At 39.9% G+C, this 18,792-nt stretch overlaps 2 protein-coding genes across 3 annotated transcripts in view; one reads left to right on the top strand and one right to left on the bottom strand.

The window, feature by feature from the left end:
• RPN2 (ribophorin II) overlaps nt 1–5,623 on the bottom strand; it is a 51,443-nt gene extending 45,820 nt beyond the window's left edge. For both annotated transcript variants that reach the window (XM_090286372.1, XM_090286373.1), the window contains exons 1-2: nt 5,339–5,623; nt 1,711–1,904 (exon numbers count right to left, since the gene is read on the bottom strand). In XM_090286372.1, the coding sequence (XP_090142498.1) occupies nt 1,711–1,904; nt 5,339–5,351 (207 nt within the window). In that variant the 5' untranslated portion in view covers nt 5,352–5,623. The remainder of the gene's footprint in view (nt 1–1,710; nt 1,905–5,338) is intronic.
• MROH8 (maestro heat like repeat family member 8) overlaps nt 5,137–18,792 on the top strand; it is a 41,636-nt gene continuing 27,980 nt past the window's right edge. Inside the window, 8 exon segments of the mRNA XM_090286374.1 lie at nt 5,137–5,485; nt 7,988–8,106; nt 12,155–12,300; nt 14,638–14,760; nt 15,408–15,487; nt 16,218–16,362; nt 17,271–17,366; nt 18,545–18,649. Of these exon segments, the coding sequence (XP_090142500.1) occupies nt 5,199–5,485; nt 7,988–8,106; nt 12,155–12,300; nt 14,638–14,760; nt 15,408–15,487; nt 16,218–16,362; nt 17,271–17,366; nt 18,545–18,649 (1,101 nt within the window). The 5' untranslated portion in view covers nt 5,137–5,198.

Genomic DNA, 18,792 nt, shown 5'->3' with positions numbered 1-18,792 from the left:
ACGACGGCACAATGATGGGAGTTTAAACAGAAATATACTGCTATAAGGTTCTCTTATTCATGATGTGGCAAAATAATGCAAAGTATACTGTGACAGATTAAAGTGCACGTTACAATCTCTATAGCAAAATTTATTTATTTTTTAAAAAAGTAGAGCTAAAAACCCAAAAGAAGAGATAGAATGTAATATTTTTTAAGAAACCTAAAGAGGAAGAAAAAATGAATAAATAGAAGCCAAACAACAAGATGGTAGGTTTAAACCCAACAGTTATATTAAGTGTAAATAAACTAAACTCCCCAATTAAAAAAACAGAGCTTGTCAGACTGGATTTGAAAAAGTCCTATTATATACCGTTTATAAGAGAGGGACTAGTCTGACAACACCTAAGTCTACTGATCCAACTTTATCATAACTTACAAGTAGAACACTATATACTATGTATTATTTATCGATAGGCACTATACAGCATAACCTATGAAATATTTCTGCCAAGAAAACTAACCCTGAATATAATCAAGCCTAAAAGTTCAGTTTACAGGAATACAAGAGAGAGGGAGATATTTCAAAAACAGCATGAAGATACAATCAAAGGAAGAATGTGGAAAATTCTCTAAGATAAGTGACCTGGCTTGTTCCACAAATAAAAGGTATGTTTGGGGAATAGTGTTACAGACAAGAAGAGCTTTGAGAGAGGGCAAAAAATGCAACATGTGAGCCTTCTTTAAAGCTTGATTCAAACCAATTAATCAAACTTTTTGAGATAACGCTAGATAATTGAACATGGACTAGGAATTAAAATACATTAAAGAATTATTGTTAATCTTGCTAAGTAAAATAAAAGGATAGTCATTATGTTAAAGTAGTTCCCATTAGAGATACAAGTAAAATGGTATGCTTGGTATTTGCTTTAAAACACTCCAGAAAAAAAAATAAAATGAAAAGGGAAAGGTAGAGTAAATGTAATAAAAATGGCAAAATGTGAATAAATGTTCAAATTGGCACATGGAACAAAGAGGGTCACTATATGTTCTCATCAGTTTTGTGAATGTTTGAAAACTTCCATAAAGAAAGGTTGAAACAAAAGAGTTACTGTTCTTTTAACTTCCACTAGACTGCAAGCCCTCTAAAGGCAGTGATAATGACTGGCTCATCACTGTATGCCCAGCCCAGCCTGCCTGGACTTCTGACCTGCAGAACCATCAGCTAATAAATGAGTACTGTGTTAAATTGCTAAGTGTATAGTAATATGTTATGCAACCATAAAAAAATAATACACAAGGCTTATATATGAGAGGCCTGTCCCTAATTTCTTACCCTAGCTATCCAGGCTACCATAATGAATAAAATGTAAACTCACTTAAGATTGTTCCTAAAATAAATCTGAATGCCCCCTGCCATCTTGCAATCCTTTATTACTTATTAGCCACACATATAGGGCACTTAACGAGTACATGTGATATGGTACAGTCCCACTCTGAGCTGCAGTAAAAGTTTCTAGAGGATCTATGACTTGCTCTTCTGTATATTCTGCTAAAACACCTTGACAAGGTCCTAAACATCCATTAAGCATTCAAAAAAATTGTCAGATTGATAGAAGTATTTATTATATTGAATGAACCTTGACTATTCTCAAATGAGCAAAAGGCAGTTATGAAGTACACAAAGGAACACAGCAAAGGGATGAGGCCACCAAGACAAAAGAAGCCTTACCTTTACATTTGGCACCTGGGCCCCAAGGCTGCTGAGTCCCACGATGGAGTAGAAAGCAGATTCTAAACTTGTGAGAGGACGGTCCAGCGAAGCTTTCAGTCTCTCCACATCATGCTTGGTGAGGTAGTGAGTGGGCGTCAGAGCCTGGGCACTGGCTATGATTGTCAGGGCCAACAGGAAGACAGTGCTTGAACCTGGGGGGAAAACGACAACTGAACACACTCGATACTATTTCCAAGTTCTATTTAGAGTTCCAACAATGATGCCCACAAGGTCTAGGAATGAAACCATGTGAGGAAGGGTAAGGGAACTGGGGGGCTTAAACTAAAGAGAAGTCTTTGGGGAAGTGGTGGGTACTGTCTTCAACTATCTGAAGGACAGTCCCCCCAGCAGCCTCCGTGTGTCTAAAGCATAGGACTCATCACGCCATTCCCGTTTCAAGTACAATAGCAACTCCTATGCCTCTCAGGACAGACCCAACCCTGAATCCTCATCGTGGCCTTGCCCACCTCTCACCCAGATCTCTTCCCTCACTTTTCCCTCCATCTGTGGCTCTTCGGCCTCCTGTGTGTTCCTCTGAGGAACCATATTCTTCCCTACCCAGCACTTTTTCATGCTTTCTCCTATTTAAACTTTGGTTAATTTTTACTTTCAGATTCCAGTTCAAGTATCTCCTCCTTAATAAACCCCCCAATAGCCCTCTCTTGAATTAGGTCCCAAGCAGTAAAGAACATGGCCTCTGCAGCTGAGTTTAGATCCAATTATTAGCAATGTGACTATGGCAATTACAATTCGGTCAGCCTGTGCCTTAGTTTCCTCAAGTGTAAAAAGGGATTAATCATAGTATCTGCCCCTAAAGGTTAAGAGCATTACCTGAGTTAATACACAAAAATCTTAGAATAGTTACCGACATTTAATAAGGGCTATCTAAATGTTAGCTAAATTGTTATTGTTGCCATATCCACTCATAACAACCTGTACTTCTATAAAGTATTTTCCACAACTTTAGTAGGGTAAGGTCTGATGCCTCTGCATAGACTTTTTCTCTTGTTCATTCCAGTATTTCCAAGTCTTGCACACTGCCTAGCACAAAGGAATACTGAATTAACATTTGCTAAATAAATAGAAATAAAATTAATCCTCATCTATTATGCCCAGGGAACAGGAGAAAGTTACAGGAGTGGTACATTCTACTTTTCATTAAAACACACACACACTTTTGAATGCGCTGTGCCATTACCTGTCTGCCATCCAAGTAACAGTAATCACAAACCTATCATTAATGGTCCTAAATCCCTTGTCTACAGTGTCAAACTTAGTATGAACTTGAGTCCTTTAAGAAAGGAATCATTTTATCTATTTTACAAGTAAGAAAACTGAGGACCAGAGTAGTTTACACATAGCCAATCTTGGACTCAAGTCCAGGTCTAACTATAGTGTTCAAACTTCACTATTTTTTGAAGAATGATATAGAAGGGATGCCTACCTTGGAGCAGGAAAGTTAGTTCTATTTAAGTCCTTGTGTGTATTAAATAATCTAAAGAATGTAAAAGCTCTTAAGAAAAACTTGACATCTATAATGTGGAGTATTCATGCGTCAAATATTTACTGAATGCCTAATATGCACCAGGCATTGTTGTGGTCTTAAAAGATACAACAGGAAACAGAAAAAAGAAAAACCTCCCACCTCATGGAGCTTACATTCTGGTGGGAAAAGGAAAATACCATGCAAAATAATTTAGATGCATTATTTGTCATTTTAAAAGGTAAAAAATACTACAGAGAAAAATACAGCACAGAAGGGATATCTGAGAAGAGCTTCAATTTTAACTATGGTAGGCCAAGTCAGAAATAAAAATACTGTGGGAGACTTGAACGAAAAGGCGCAAATCCTAGATACTTGGAAGGAAACAAGGCCAAGAAGAAAAGCAAGCTCAAAGACTGAATTGGGAGCATATATGGTGTTTATTTACATTAGCAGAGAGAACAGCATGGCTAATGAGTAAGGAAAGGATGAGACATAAGGACAAGACAACAGAGGCTAAATCCGGAAGGCCCCGTAAGCCACTGTGGGAACTTCGGCTTTTACTGAAAAAGATGGGAGCCACTAGAAAGTTTTGAGCAGAGGACTTACATTTTAACAGGATCATTGTGCTGAGAATAAATAATACTGTGCTGAGACTATACAGGACCAGGGACCTCAAAAGGGACACCAGGTAGGAGACTGTTGCCATAATTCAAGTAAAAGATGACGGTGGTCCAAGCCAGAGTGACGTCAGTAGAGGTGGTGAGAAGTGGTCAGTCTGGCTAAAATTCACAGTTAAAGCCAGAATTGCTAATGGATAGAATGACGCAAGAGAATGGGAGTCAAGATAATAATACTGAATGAATCCCCAAGGCCTGTGCACATGTATGGACTCAATATATTAAGATCTAGTGAGTGACTAAAGCCTATCTAGCATTTTCCCAGCTAGACTGTGAATTACCCTAACATAGCACCTGTGTCAGGATCCTAATCTTCCCACCTCCCATTAATGAAAACAATAACTTTCTTGGCTGAAATTTGCATATTTAACATGGGCCAGGTATGCCCATACTAAGTAAGCTAAGTCCTTTGCATGCATGTAGTCATTAAATCCTCAACATCCAAGTAAGCGCAGTTTACAGACCAAGACATTGAGACTCAGGAAGTTACTTGCTCTAAGATACATAACTAGCTGAGACTCAGACGGCAGGCAGTTTGAATCCAAAGTTTGTCTTTAACACCACTATAACCCTCATCTTAAATAATGGAGCAGTAAGCCCCTGACACTGTTACCTTGGGCTGGTTACTTCCCTTCTTGGGATTCCCTCTTCCCTCCTGTCTGTCAAGTGGAAATAATAACAGTACACATGAGACACAACAGGAGGTTGTAACCTGCAGTGACCACTCGTTAACTGGCACTGCATATAATTTTAATGAGTGCTTCCTTAGTGACACTTACAGTTCTAAGCTATGCACGGAGATTATCTCATTTAACGACAAGGTGATTTACGAGGCAGACAATGTGACTAATTTGTTTTACAGATGAGAAACTGAGGTGCACAAGGGTTAAGTAACTTGCGGTGGGGTCACCTAACGAATACATGGCAGACTACAAGTCTGCACCCGGAGAATCTTAACTTCATTACTTATTCTCTAATCTCCCAGAGAGGTGATTTTTGTTTGATTGTTTGTTTTTGCCCTTTTCACTAAAAAGGAAGCTATGGCCCAATGGGTGGCTTGGCCAAAAGCGCACTCTTAGGCCGCCTGGCCCGGGAGCCCGCGCGAGCCAAATGAATGAGTGAAGCCGGACCTAAGGTTAACCATGGCCGCGGTCCCCGGCTGGTCCTCGGGGGTACCCGTAGCTCGTCACCACATCCACCCCCAACCCTTCCTCGGGCCCCGGACAGTCCCACCCGCTCGCCAGCCTTCCGTCAGACCCTCAACCCCAAGAGAGCCGGAGTCCATGCCCCTGTCCCGCAGAGGAAGGGGACCCCGCAGAACCGGCTCCCGAGTGGCGAACACTAGCCTTCTGCAGGCACCGGCCCACTCGCTAAGACGTGCGGTCCGCGGGGCCCCGCCGTCCAGCCATGCGCAACACCTCACCCGGCAACGCCATTCCTCCGTGCAGGTCCCAAAAGGGCCCGTAACACAGGTTGACTTCCGCTCGGGAAAGTGGCTCCAGGAGAGCGCCGGAGGGGACGTCGGGGACTCGCGGCAGGCTCCGCGTGCTGAGATGGGCTCTAGGCACAGGTCAGTCCCCGCTGTTCCGCTGGGCCGGGTGCTCCCAGTAGCCACGGCTGGAATTCCAGTCCTCGCGCGCAAAGCGCCCCGCAGTCGTTGCGTACAGGGCCGCTTCCCCCGGCACCGGGGCCCACTTGGAACCGCCCGCCCCGCAACGGTCCTATTCCGGGAGCCACGGCGATGCTATTGGACGAGACTTCAAGGCGGGCTCGAGACGGGGCCTCCTCTGGTTGGTCGGTCGCCTGTCACTCTGTCGGCAGTGCCGCCGGCCAATTTTAAAGAAATGAGGATCTGGTGGGAAGCGTGGTCGGTATTCGAAAGTAGCTCCCTCACCCCCCTGCTTTGGAAAATTATGGCAATTTCCTCCAAATATTGTTTTGGTTGTTAATAACTGACTTGCGAATGACATTTTATCTGATTTGCAAAGCATTTGTGTTTTGTCAGTGACTCCTCATAACTCTTTGAGCAGTCTATTAGCCAAAGTTTACAAGATTTTGAAGTGACAGGCTGAAAAATGGAAGTGACCTATCTAAGAATTAACTCCATTTATTGAGGGTTATCAGGATAGCCCGGCAGTGTACTAAGGGCTCTACGTACACTATTTCATTTAGTCCTTATCACCATTCTGTGAGGTGTGTACTGTTATTCCATTTTTTAGAGAAGGAAGCTGAAAGATGTAAACCCAGGCAGTTTGACTCCATAATCTGTGCTTTTAACTACTATGAACATACGAAGTAAGCACAACATGATAACTCTTACTATCACTATTAGTGCCCCAGATATGATTATCTCAAATCGGCAGTCAGTTCTTGCTATGTCTGGTGTTTTTCTGTTCAGTATGGTAGATTATAGCTATATGTAAATATTTACATTTGAATTTAAATTAACTAAAAATAAAAATTAAGTTTGTACTAGACACATTTTTAAGTGCCCAATAGCCACATGTGGCTAATGGATATCATTTGGACAGTGCAGAATTATAGAACATTTCCACTATTACAGAAAGTACTGTTGGACAGTACTGGTCTTGAATATATAAAGAACTATTTCATTCAATAGTAAGACAACCAATAGTGTGCTGGAGCAGAGTCTCACACAGGTTTGCTAAAGCCAATTGTTGATTTTGTCAGGAATTTGCTGATTGGTTGTTAAATGCAGCTATTTAGAAAAATTAAATTATACAAACTTACAATGAAATTAAGTATATTTAAAACCAAACTCAGTCCTGACTGGGTAGCTCAATTGGTTAGAACATCATCCCCATTTATCAAGGTTGTGGGTTCAATCTCCTGTCAGGCCACAAACAAGAAACAACCAATAAATACATAAGTAAGAGGAACAACAAAGCGGTCTCTCTGTCTCTGTCTCTCTCTCTCTCTCCTTCCCACTAAAATCAATAAATAAAAGATTTTAAAAAGAAAGAAAATCAAATTCATCATTTTGTAATCAATTTTTTTTTTTAAAAAAAGGAGCCACTTTAAAAGGAGCTGGAGCAGCCATGCCAGAGGAACTGCCTTGTCATCTTATGTCTCAAACCTTTGGGACATGAAAACAGGACAAAATAACTTTTGCACTGGGCCTAAACAACTTTATTTCCCAAAGATAACAAAGAAGGCAGTTTTTATAACCGATGACTACTTGACTGAAAATTAAAAACTTTGTTTAGAATTAACATCACTATAATATCTTCACCAATAGAGATGCTTTCCTTCTATTAATGTAATTGTTCCCCTTCCCGTTCTCATAAGTACACATTGTCTTTGTCTCCTAATTGGAACATGATTTGAGCTTCCACCTGAATTGATTCCCAAGTAGCTATGCTTACTGATCACAAATAAATACTTGTTTGCCTCTCATTTTGAAAGGCCATTTTATTTTTAGGTTAACAATTTATTGCTTTGTTATTATCTAAGCCTAATGGTGGATAAAATGTTAATAGAAATTAAACTTAAAAATGTATTATGTCTATAGACTTTGCATCGTGAATAGCACAAAAACTTGAGGAAATACTTTTCTAGTATTTGAAAAACTATTATCCAAAAGCTGTCACAAATAAGTGAGTCATATATTAGAAGGTGTCATGTGCTATAGAAAAAAAAAGGAAAGGGTAAGTGGGATTGAGGGAGGTGGTGTGGGGTATTATACCTCAATCTCTTTTTAACAGTGGTGTAGTATTTCTTACCTCTACATTCACTCCCCATGAAGCTGACAGTATGTTAAGTGCTGGGGAATACAACTATGACCATGTAGATAAGATTTCTCCCCTCATGGGGCTTATAGTCTAATGGGAGACAGTCAATAAACAATACAAATTAACTTGATAACTGTAGGTAATGCTTAAACACTATGAAAAAATAAGAAAACTATAGGACCGAGGTGGGGAGAGGCTGCTTAACCTAGATTCGTGATCAATAAATGCCTCTGAAAAAGTGACATCTAAGGTTTTACTTGAGTAATGAGACAGAGGCAGTCTTGAAAACTAATTTTTTCTAATTCCCTCTTTATTCCTAGGATCTGCAGTTGGGAAGTAGTGATCCCTTATGCTTCTGACAGTGATTCAGGAAGTGTGGATTTGCAGCTAAGCAACTTAGAGGATATTAAAAAGGACGCAAGTAGCCTTGAAGTTACAGGTGAACAGGGAAAAGGATAAGGAAAAGGGGAGGGGCATCTCTTCTCAAGTCAAGTGGCTGAGTGACCAGCCCTTGACTAGACTTTGACAATGAGTTTGGGCCCTGACTTTAAGATGTTGGAATGTGGTTGGCAAAATGAGATAAAATTCATTATTCTAGACATACAGGAAACTAAACTTGGTCCTGCAACAAATAATCCTGCCAACTTGCACAGAGTATAAGTGCTAGAAGGATTCTGAGAAGGGAAAGGTAGGTGTGGGTGAAATCTGGATTGAGCTAGAGAGTAACTCTTTCATTTATTCTACAGACATTTATTAACTACCAATTGTTGGGCATATAACAGTGAACAAGACCAACATGGTCTCTGCCCTCACAGATGTACATCATAGTGCTGAGATAGACCAAAATAAGTAAAGAGACAGTAAATAAAATAATTATAAGTTGTAGTAAACACTATGAAAGAATTAAACAAGGGACTAATACAAAAAAAAATTAAATAAAGGGACGGGAACCTAATTTAAACCATATTTGTCAGAGAACACCTGTCTGAGAGAGTGCTATTTAAACCTAAATATGGTCTTGAAGACATGAAAGAACAACCCATGTGAGAAATAGCAGGAAGAGCATTGTGAGTAGGTGGAGCAGCATATGCATGAGACAGGAAAGACCGTGGTGTGTTTGATGAACTACATTCATTTGTTTGTACATTCATTCAACAGGTATTTATTGAAGCCCTCCTGTGCTCTAAACACTGATCTAGCTGTTGGAGATAGAGCAGTGGACAACAGCACAGACAATATACTCACAGATAAACAAATGATTGGAACTCAGTATAATATGTGTGATTGGGGATGGAGGTGGGGGAAAGGAGCAAATATAGAGAGCTTTATTAGCAGCTAGAAGGATACTTAGCCAAAATGGGCAAAGAGGGGATTCAGGAAAGGCATCCTGGAGCTGAGCCCTGAAGGACAAGTAGGAGTTTGATATGCAATGTGAGGTAAGGGAAGGCGGGGGAGAAGAAGGGAGATGTGCAAGCAGAAGGAAATCCTGTGCAAAGATAAGAGGTGAATGAGTACATGGCTCCTACTAGATGACAAGAATGTGGCAGGCAGTGGGAGGAATTTGCAGAAGAGGCTGTAAAAATTGAGTGGTAGAAACCCTCAGATGATAGGTGAGTTAAGAGAGAAATAGTAAACCTGTTTGCCCAATAGGATTAGGGACTTGGTAGTGCAAAACAAAAGAAGTAAGGATGCAAAGCTACATGAAGAGGAAAATGATGCCACCATAATTACTATTGCTCAGTGAGCAGAGGAATAATATTTGCTGGCACTTCTTTGATGCTAGCTCTGTATCAGCTAAATGAGGTAGGTTCTATTACACAGGGGAACAATTTTTAATATAATTCCTGTTGAGTTCAATTTTTCAGCTGTTTTAGACTTAAATAGGCATACTGATTTCAAAACTGCAGTTAGTTTTCATCTATCACGTCAAGTTTTTCTCTACAGCTTATCTTAATGCGACCACTCTAGGCTGGATGGAGCCTGGATCAAGGGAAGCACTGGTGCTCTCCTATTGGCTGAGAGCAAACCTCCCTCTAGTGGGAAGGGGTGAGGGATGACCTTGGAGACCAGCGGCAGGTTCATTCTTGTCTAAGCCATTCAGGTACACATGAGGCAGTGTGGTGAGAGGTTGTGTGCCGCTCTATATAGTGAATCATATTCCAAAGTATAGTCTGAGTTCTTGTCTGTATACAAGGAGTTAGCAGAATTTATTTTTTCATTTACATACGTACTTATTTCCTTTCCTTCAGATCATGTCTGCCTCTGTTATTTCTCATCATAAGTGCCTAAACAACCCTGATTCGTTTTGTTATATCTGTGGCAGTTTCACCATTTCCAGTCAAAGGACAAACATCAGCTCATTTGTCAGGCAAGCCTATTTTGTATATTTTAAAGTAAACTTGATGATCAAGATAAATCTTGAGCCCCTCACAAGGTGTGCAAGCAGTGTGTCGAGAGTTTACAGATGTGGACGAAGGGAGCACGTGATCAATTGCCATTTGGTATACCTATGGTTTGGCGAGAGTCCAGAGATCATTCAAGTGACTGTTACTTTTGTATAGTGAACCACTCAGGATATAACAAGAAAAACAAGTGTAAAATAGAGTATCCTAGTCTACCATCAACTATATGCCCCATGCCTCATTCAGCTGAAAGCCCAGTGCTAGTTTTCACTGAACTACCCTCTTTCGAAAAACAGGAGTGTGGTGAAGAACTAAGTGACAGCAATGATGAAGACTTTGAAATTGAAGAAGACTCAGTTTGTAAGGGAGTTGATCAGCATGAGTTGAGTGATTTGGCATAAGATTTGGGACTATCCAAAAAGGCTTCAGAACTCCTAGCATCAAGACTGCATGAGAAAAACTTGCTTGAAAAAGGAGCGAAGGTATCCTACTTTTGATCAAGAGAAAGTGCATTTCTGCAATACTTTTGAAGTGATGGCGGCTTTGTGTATTGCCATAACATACATCGTTTAATGGAGGAATTGGGAATTCCAATCTATAACGCAACTGAATGGTGACTGTTGATCGATAGCTCAAAGCAGAGCTTGAAGGGTGTCCTCCTCCACAATGGCAATTTATTTGGTGCAGCCCCAATTGGCCATTCAGTTTGTTTTCGTGAATCATATGAAGACATAAAGAGAGTCATTGATCTGTTGCAATATCACAAGCACAATTGAATCATCTGTGTTGACCTTAAAATGGTCTGCTTCCTTCTTGGTCAGCAACGCGGATACACCAAGGATCCATGTTTTCTGTGTATGTGGGACAGCAGAGCTCATGAGATGCATTGGGCGGAGTCAAATTGGCCTCCAAGATCTGACCTCAAACATGGTGATCCAAACATTTTACATGAGCCACTTGTTGACAGAAAAAACAATATATTCCCACCTCTGCACATAAAACTGGGTCTCATGAAGCAATTTGTTAAAACTTTGCCAACCGAAGGAGACTGTTTAAAGTATCTTATTTGGCATTTCCTAGCCTGTCTTTTAAAAAGATAAAACACCTTAATATATATGTTTGGTAGCAGAACTTTGCTACTTGTACACAATTTGACTTACAGTAACAATATATAGCCTTTATATGAATAAAATAACTCTAAATAGTATATTGAGGTATTTTTTTCTTTATTTTCCTTTGTATGTACATTTTGTATGATTTTTGACACAAAGGGAGGGTATTCTGTACCTTAAAAAGTTGACATGATAGAGAAAAACAGTGGTCATTTTTGGATTCAGATGCCAAAAGTTATAGTCAAAATCAAGTGTCAGATCTAACTCAACGAAAGTTGTGTTCCCCAGTGTTATCTCCATTTTGGAAATGAAGAAATAGCCCAGAGAAAGTAAGGCCCCACAGGGTCAGAATGCTAGAAGAAAGCAGAGCAAAGATTCCTGACTCTGGAGCCTGTGCTCTTGATCAAAGTATATCCCAGGTCAGGAATTAAATACCTCAAGCACTTACCGTAACCTGGTCAAGTGGGAAGAGATCAGCAAGGAATTGCTACTGTGTTTTAAGCTCTTGTCATCACAGAGTCATGAACTTTTGAATTTGAATAGTATGTACTTTTAAGTGCTTACTGTGGGTCATATACTAGGTGGGATAAGCCTTAGATTTCCTCAATTAGTCCTCATAATAACCCTGTTTTTCAGGTGAGGAAACCAAGGTTCCAACAGACAGATTAACTTGATAAATGGCATAGAACAAGTGAGAGAGCCAGTATTCCAGCTAGTCTGAAACTGAGATGTAAAGTTTGCGCTCTTAACTACTCTAGCACAGTTCACTCTTCAAGGTTTTTGTAGCTCAGGAGGCCCTTAGAGAACGTTGAATTTGTAATTGAGAAAACTGAGACTCATAAAGGGGAAGGGATTTGGGCAGAGCAAGTAATAAAGGTGAGAATAGGACCTGATGCCCAGTGGTTCTCCCCACTAAACCATATAGCTTTACATAGTGTGGAGGCATCATCTGATGTCTTTCTTTTGGTATTAGACTCAGACATCTCTATCATCTCTTGACTCCATCTGGAATCCCTCACAGATAGGTTCAGACATCTGACCCACGAGGACCCCTACAGCGAGGCCACTGTTGAGAAGTTGGTTGAATTCATCCAGGAGTTTTTTAATGGTGAGCTAAAGGTATATACAAGCAATTTTTACAAGTTACCCAACTTTATTATAAACATTTGTTATTTCTTTTTATACAAGTAATTTATAAGCTATAAAATATATATTTATACTTTTGTTTATTTTATATTTGTAATATATATTTATATACTTTTATAGGTTATATTTATACAAATTATTAAATTCCTAAGAAAACCATAATAAAAATTAAAAGTTAATCTTTTTAATTCTAGTCTCCTGAGATGACTACGGTTAATATTTTGGTACATATATTTTCAGACTTTTCCTGTGCTTACCAATGAATGTAATTATGTATAGAAAAATAAACAGAAATGGTGGGAGAAAAAAACTTCTAAGTCAATAACTAAAATCTATATTATCCTACTTAACACAATATTCCATTATTTAGGTGAAGCATCCATTCATTTATTCATTTATTCTATGAGAGTACATAACAGAGGAATATATCTTAACCTGGGGGTAAAGAAGGGCATTTCTGAGGAAGTAATCTTTGAGCTAGGATCTGAGGAATTAATAGGAGAAAATAGAAGTTAGAATTGGAGTGAGTGTTCCAGAAAGAGGAAATGGTGTCTTTAACAATCTCGTGGGAGAATGGAGCAGAGCATATTTAATGAGCTCAAAGAAGCATGGTGCGTTTAAATCATAGTGTCAAAGGCATTTGTCATTTGTCAACAGACACTTAGGTTTCCATATTTTGGCTATTGTGAATAACACTGCAATGAGCACGAGAGTGCAGAGATCTCTTTGAGATCCAGATTTCATTTCCTTTGGATATATACATATACACAGATGTTTTTGGTTTGTGAAAGTTCAACAAGCTTTACATTTATAATACCAATAAAATTCTTTAAAGACTTAAAGTCAGAATGTTTGTCTTCATGTAGACTCAGACTATTCTTTATACTTTATTTCATAAAGGATTTCTTTGTAATTAATAATGGGCTTGGATTGCTGCAGTGAATTGGGGTTGAGGGGAGTCCATTTCCTGCCTTAACTTGAGTCTACAGCCAGTCAGGAAGGGAGGCAGATAAATTAGGAAGGTAATTCTGTCAGAGTATTACAAATGCCATGATAACAATATACACATGTAGTTTATGGATACACTTAGGAAGAGCACCTGACCCCACTTCAGGAGAAAATGCATGATCCAAGTCTTAAAGGATATACGTATAGATTTTAGACACTACACATAAAGAAGTGTAGAGAATTCAGAAGATGCAAAGGTTTTCTGAAGCAAGAAAGGGCAGCATAAAAGTTAATTTGGCTAAAACACAAAATGCTGCCAGACAAGGTGAATTTGAAGAGATTATCTGGGGTCACATTGGGAAGAGCCTTGACCTCCATGGGTGCTATTGGAATATTTTTTATAGGAGTTACCTGGTCAAATTTGCATTTTTAAGAAAATCGGCTGGGAATAGACTGGAGAGAGGCAAAACTAGAGCAGAGAAACCTAGTGTTGCATTGTTATACTAATCCTGGTGAGAGAGAATCAGGCCATCAAGTCAGTCTCTTGCTATATATGGCTACTTGTTTTTTAGAGCTTATACCAGTTTTATACCATCTATTATATGCAGAGGGAGTGGGGTAGGAGGAGATGGGAAGAAATTATCTCAAGATTGTAGAATTATTGGTCTTTTATTTTCTTCTTTATACATACTTTATTTTTTCAAGTTTCTATGATAATTAGATAGTGCTTTTATATTTAGCAAAAGAGTAATACAAAAGAGATTTTATTCTTCAAATCAGAACTGGCATTTTAACCATAAAGACTTAAAATAATGAATCGTTAATGACATCAAGAGAGCTAAAAGTAACTGCATCAGAGGTCAGCTTTAAAAATCTTAATCAGACAGCAGTATACAGGGTGGGTAGGTGAGGAAACAAAGACTAAAGGTGGCCCTGGCTGGTGTGGCTCAATAGGTTGAGTGCTGGCCTGCAAACTGAAAGGTTGCAGGTTCAATTCCCAGTAGGGGACATGCAAGAGGCAACTGAATTGATGTTTCTCTTGCATATTGCTGTTTTTCTCCCTTCCTTCCTCTCTCTAAAAAATAAATTAATTAAATTTTTTTTAAAAGTCTAAAGGTGGGGAAAGCCATCAGGGAGCACTTAGAAATCTAGCTGAGAGGGAAATAAGGTCACAAACCCAGGCAGGGCCACTGGACAAGGAATTTCAGTCCTCTGCAATTTATTCATCCCTCATAATAAAAGATTGATATTGAATTGAATGAGATGTCAGATGTTTAAAACATTCTAAGAAACTTCAAAAGCCCCCTATAATTACCAAGTGAGATTATAATATATAATTGTTTATTTTTTTCACAAATTCAGAGTGAACATGAGAAGCTGACATTCCTAAGATCTTTGTCTTCTCTCAGCCAAAGTCTACCTGATGATGAAAACATAGAATCATTCATCCACAGTCACATCACAAACATTGTGCATATCCTATATGTAAGTATTGCAATTTTATCACAAATTATTGGGACCATGCAAATACGGTGACTGGGCTAACAAATATTTTAGTGGTGTCACCTATGTTATCGGTTCCCTTATCCTTTTCTCATGTCAATATCTCCGCATGGAGGAGAAATTCTCAGAGGTACTCCTTTTCTAGGACAAGTAACTTAGAATAATATTAGACGCTCTATTAGAAATGGCTGGTTTAGTAGAAAGAGGAGTTAGGATGCCTAAACTGGGAATAATCACTAGTAATGAAAATAATGAATAACAGACACTGTGTAACAGTTATTGAGGTCTTCCAGGTATTATGAATTAGCTGGTTTAGTGCTCACAACCACCCTACAAAGATAAGTAGCGCTGTTATCTCATTTTATAGACGAGGAGGAAACAGGAGGTTGAATAACTTGTGTCAGCTCAAAGAACTAGTAAGAGGCAGAGCCAGGCCTCGGGATCTCACTCCAGAAAATAAACTCCCAGCCTGACCACTCGCCTGCGGCCAGCCCTGCAGAGCCAAGGAGCAGAGCCCTCTGAAGGACCTGCTCTTGTTCTTGTGGGTCATCCACACCTCTGACCATTTGGCCTAATGACTTGGCATATTCTCGACTCTCTCCCCTAAAGCTCTTTCCCTTGCATTGCAGGTTCTGGTGGAAGAGGAGCCCCTGAACTCTCTCTTCGGCCCTGTGTACCAGGAGGTCTTGGTAACCATCACTGACCTCAGGTGATACCCGCGTGCCCTGTACACATGCGTCCTGGTTCTTCATTCAGGGCCAATAGCAGAGTCAACTGACATGTTCCATACCTTTAACTTCTCAAAACTGTTTAGAGAAGTGGGAGTTAAATCTCTGGTTTTTGTGTAAGAACTTTGATTTTGTGTATGCTACCATTTGTTATCTGCAAGAATTCAGTTTTGTCCAAAGTATATTCAGTGGAAAGTTACTACCATGTCCGCTTCATGACAGAGTTCCACCGACCAAGACATTTGGAAAGGCTGTCTTCTGTTTACCTTTCTTGGAGATTTGTACTGCACATTATCTGATTAAAGGTGCCGAGAAGTTCTATAGTTAAAAAGGGTTTTAACTTGTTTTAACCTGCCATTCCCCAGACACACACTTGGCAGAACACACTTTGAAAAATCATACTTTTCTATATTAGACTAACAGGCTTCTCTTCCATGGTTGAACTGGAGGAAAGACTGGAAGGACGTCACTCCAGTGACCTCCTGGGGAGGTAGTGGAGATAAGGGGAGAAGGATGGAGGCTCCGAGCCTGAAATTCTCTCTCTGACCTTTTGCAAGATGTATCTAAACACTGACAAGCATGCCATTTCTCTCTTCCATCAGAATGATACACCAATCTGTCTACCCTTTCTTTTTGGGTTATTTTGATCTCTGCTTATCAATGTCAAGCCAGACTCTTCCCAGCCTGCTATCCAAAAATGTCTCTTCTTAGTTACCAAGGTGTCCACTTGCTGTTTGGCCCTGAAGATCGATTTGACTTGTTCAGCCTTATCACCAAAAGTATAATAACGCTGCCCTCTGAAAAGAGTCTCACCCAGCTGCAGGAAACGGTGCCAGCTGGGTCCTGCAACTCAGAGGTAACTCACACTTTGCTTTAATAAGTTCCCATGCCCAGGGTCAGCTGTGTTTGGCCACTTGGAGAGTGCGTTTGATTTTTTTGGAAATAGCCAAAAACCATATAAGCCAAATCTGGTGAATAGAGTAGGCAGTTAAATCACATAGCTTGTTTTTCATTTTTATTTTGTCATCTTTTCCCCTTCATTTCTTTTTTCCTTGCTTGTGGCTTTAAAATAAGGCAGAGCATTCATACACTGAGCAGGTATTTAGGATTACCATGTGCTAAGCATCATGATAGGCAACAGGACAACAGCAATACAGTCTCCGATCCAGGGAGCTTGTGTCCTAGTACAGAGATACAAACTGCTGGTAAAGGTAGTATCAGGTGGTAATAAGCACTATGAGAAAATAAAGCAGGGAAAGAGGAGGATACCGACTACTGTGGTTGGGAGGCACGGGGGCTCTTTACATGAGGTGGTCAGGGAAAGCTTTCCTGATGAGGTGGCAGTTGAAAAGACAGAGTGTGGATATCTCTGGAGGAGAATCTTTCAGGCAGAGAGAGGAGGAAATGCAAAGGCCTTGATTTCTTTCTGCCACTAGTAAACTGGTTGGTAAAGCAATTGCCAAAGGGGACTTTATTCCCCTTTGTTTCAAGATATCAGAAAGAGCCACAAGTCAAACTTTAAAAGCATTCTGATGCCCCAAAGTAATTCCACAACTGTAGTTAAAATCAGTTAACTGTGTTCCCAGTAATGTTGAGATGTCCATGTAATGTGGATATGTATTGTTTCACAAACTGCCTACCAGTACTTTCACACTGGTTCTGCAACCTGAAGTAAAGTGTCAAGATAATGAGAAGAGCCTTAAAAGTGTATGGTGTTGGGGAACTTCTTATCAGGGGGCATCACTTATCCCTGTGCCTTTTCAGTGTCTCTACAGGCAGACGTTTCAGGTGTTCTCTGAGATGCTCCAGAGTTTGGTGGTAAAAGACCCGCATTTGGAAAATTTTGACATTATTTTCAAGGTAAACAGGATATCCAGAGAGAATGGGAAACTTTATATTAACTCGTGAAAGCAGAAAAAGAAAATGTGGCAGGATTAAGTTTTCAGAGATAGGATAATAGTTAAGAGTATTAGCTATTCATTTTGAGTCCAACTTGGATTCAAATTCTGGCTCTCTGCCATTCATTGATTATCAATTCAGCAAGGAATGTGACAGTCTCATTTCTTCACCTTTAAATTGAGATAATAATTACTGTGTTTAACAAATGGCCTTCAATAAGTGGCATAAGTGGTTGCTGTAATTAATTCCTTAAATTATTATTGCTTGCTATGATAAAAGGGTTTCAGCCAGTGACAAGAGAACAGAGTCAGCCTCATGAATGAGTAAATAGGCAGCTGCCTGCCAGGTGAGATTTAAAGGTTGTCAAGCTCCACCTGCCCCACCTGTACAAGTCCCAGCATGTGACATTCCAGCAGTAGAAATTTGTTCATTGGAATGCATTCACTACAGTTCAAGCATTTTGCTCTTTTGGCCCTTTTCAAGATGCAGATACTCTGGAAAGGGGTAACCCTTTAAACTATTGTTAATCATTTGTGCCTAAATGCAGATGGACATTTATCTTTGCCACAGTCAACCTCAACATTATTTCTCATTTCTCGTATTTTTGTATATCAACACTCCAGCCAGATTGGGTTTCTTTTCTTCATCCAGCTGTGCCATGTACTTCCCTGCCTTGGCAGCTTAGTTCAAGTAATTTCTTCTTTATGAAGCTCCTATTGATGGATATTATCTTTCCCATGAGTTCTTCCCTGACTGTTGCAGGCAGATGCAATTTCCCCATCCTCAGAGTTCTTTAATAGCATGTCATTAATTTCCTTTCTTTCCAAAGCAGGTTTCAGAAAGCTGAAAACACACAGAAGACTAGAATAAACAACTGGAGAAAGTGGGATGAAGAGAAAATAAGCCTAGAAAATAAGCCCCGATAGAAGCCTGACCACCCGATCCCCTAGGCCTTTGTGCCTTGTTTGTCATCCCACCACTTTGATTTCCAACCAAAACTAGTTTATCATTTAGGAAAATATTTTTAGACATAGTAGTGACATGTGGAACTTCTCTCTCCACATTTTCTTCCCATCAGAATAAAGGTGCTATCCCAGATCTTCCTGATAAATCATACAGACTCCCTTCATTTCTCGTAGCACATGGACCCATGGTTACAATCGAGTAAAGACCATGAGCGGGAACGAGCCGCAGCCAGCATGGCTCAGGTTCTCAAATGCTTATATATGCATCTCAACTTGAAGGTAAGCAGCCCTTCAGTGGTAGGGGAGGAAGGAGCCAAAGCCATCCCATTGCTGCCTATTTCCCCTCCTATTTATGACTCCCAGCCTGGTGACTCCTTGGTGCTCATGAAATGCCATGGCACTTAGCATTATTCACATATCTA

Source organism: Furipterus horrens, unplaced genomic scaffold (genome assembly GCF_987537825.1).
Source record: "Furipterus horrens unplaced genomic scaffold, mFurHor1.1.pri manual_scaffold_8, whole genome shotgun sequence".
NCBI classification, from domain to species: Eukaryota; Metazoa; Chordata; class Mammalia; order Chiroptera; family Furipteridae; genus Furipterus; species Furipterus horrens.
Note: the sequence above shows the minus strand (reverse complement) of the source record. Positions and strands in the feature narration are given on the sequence as shown.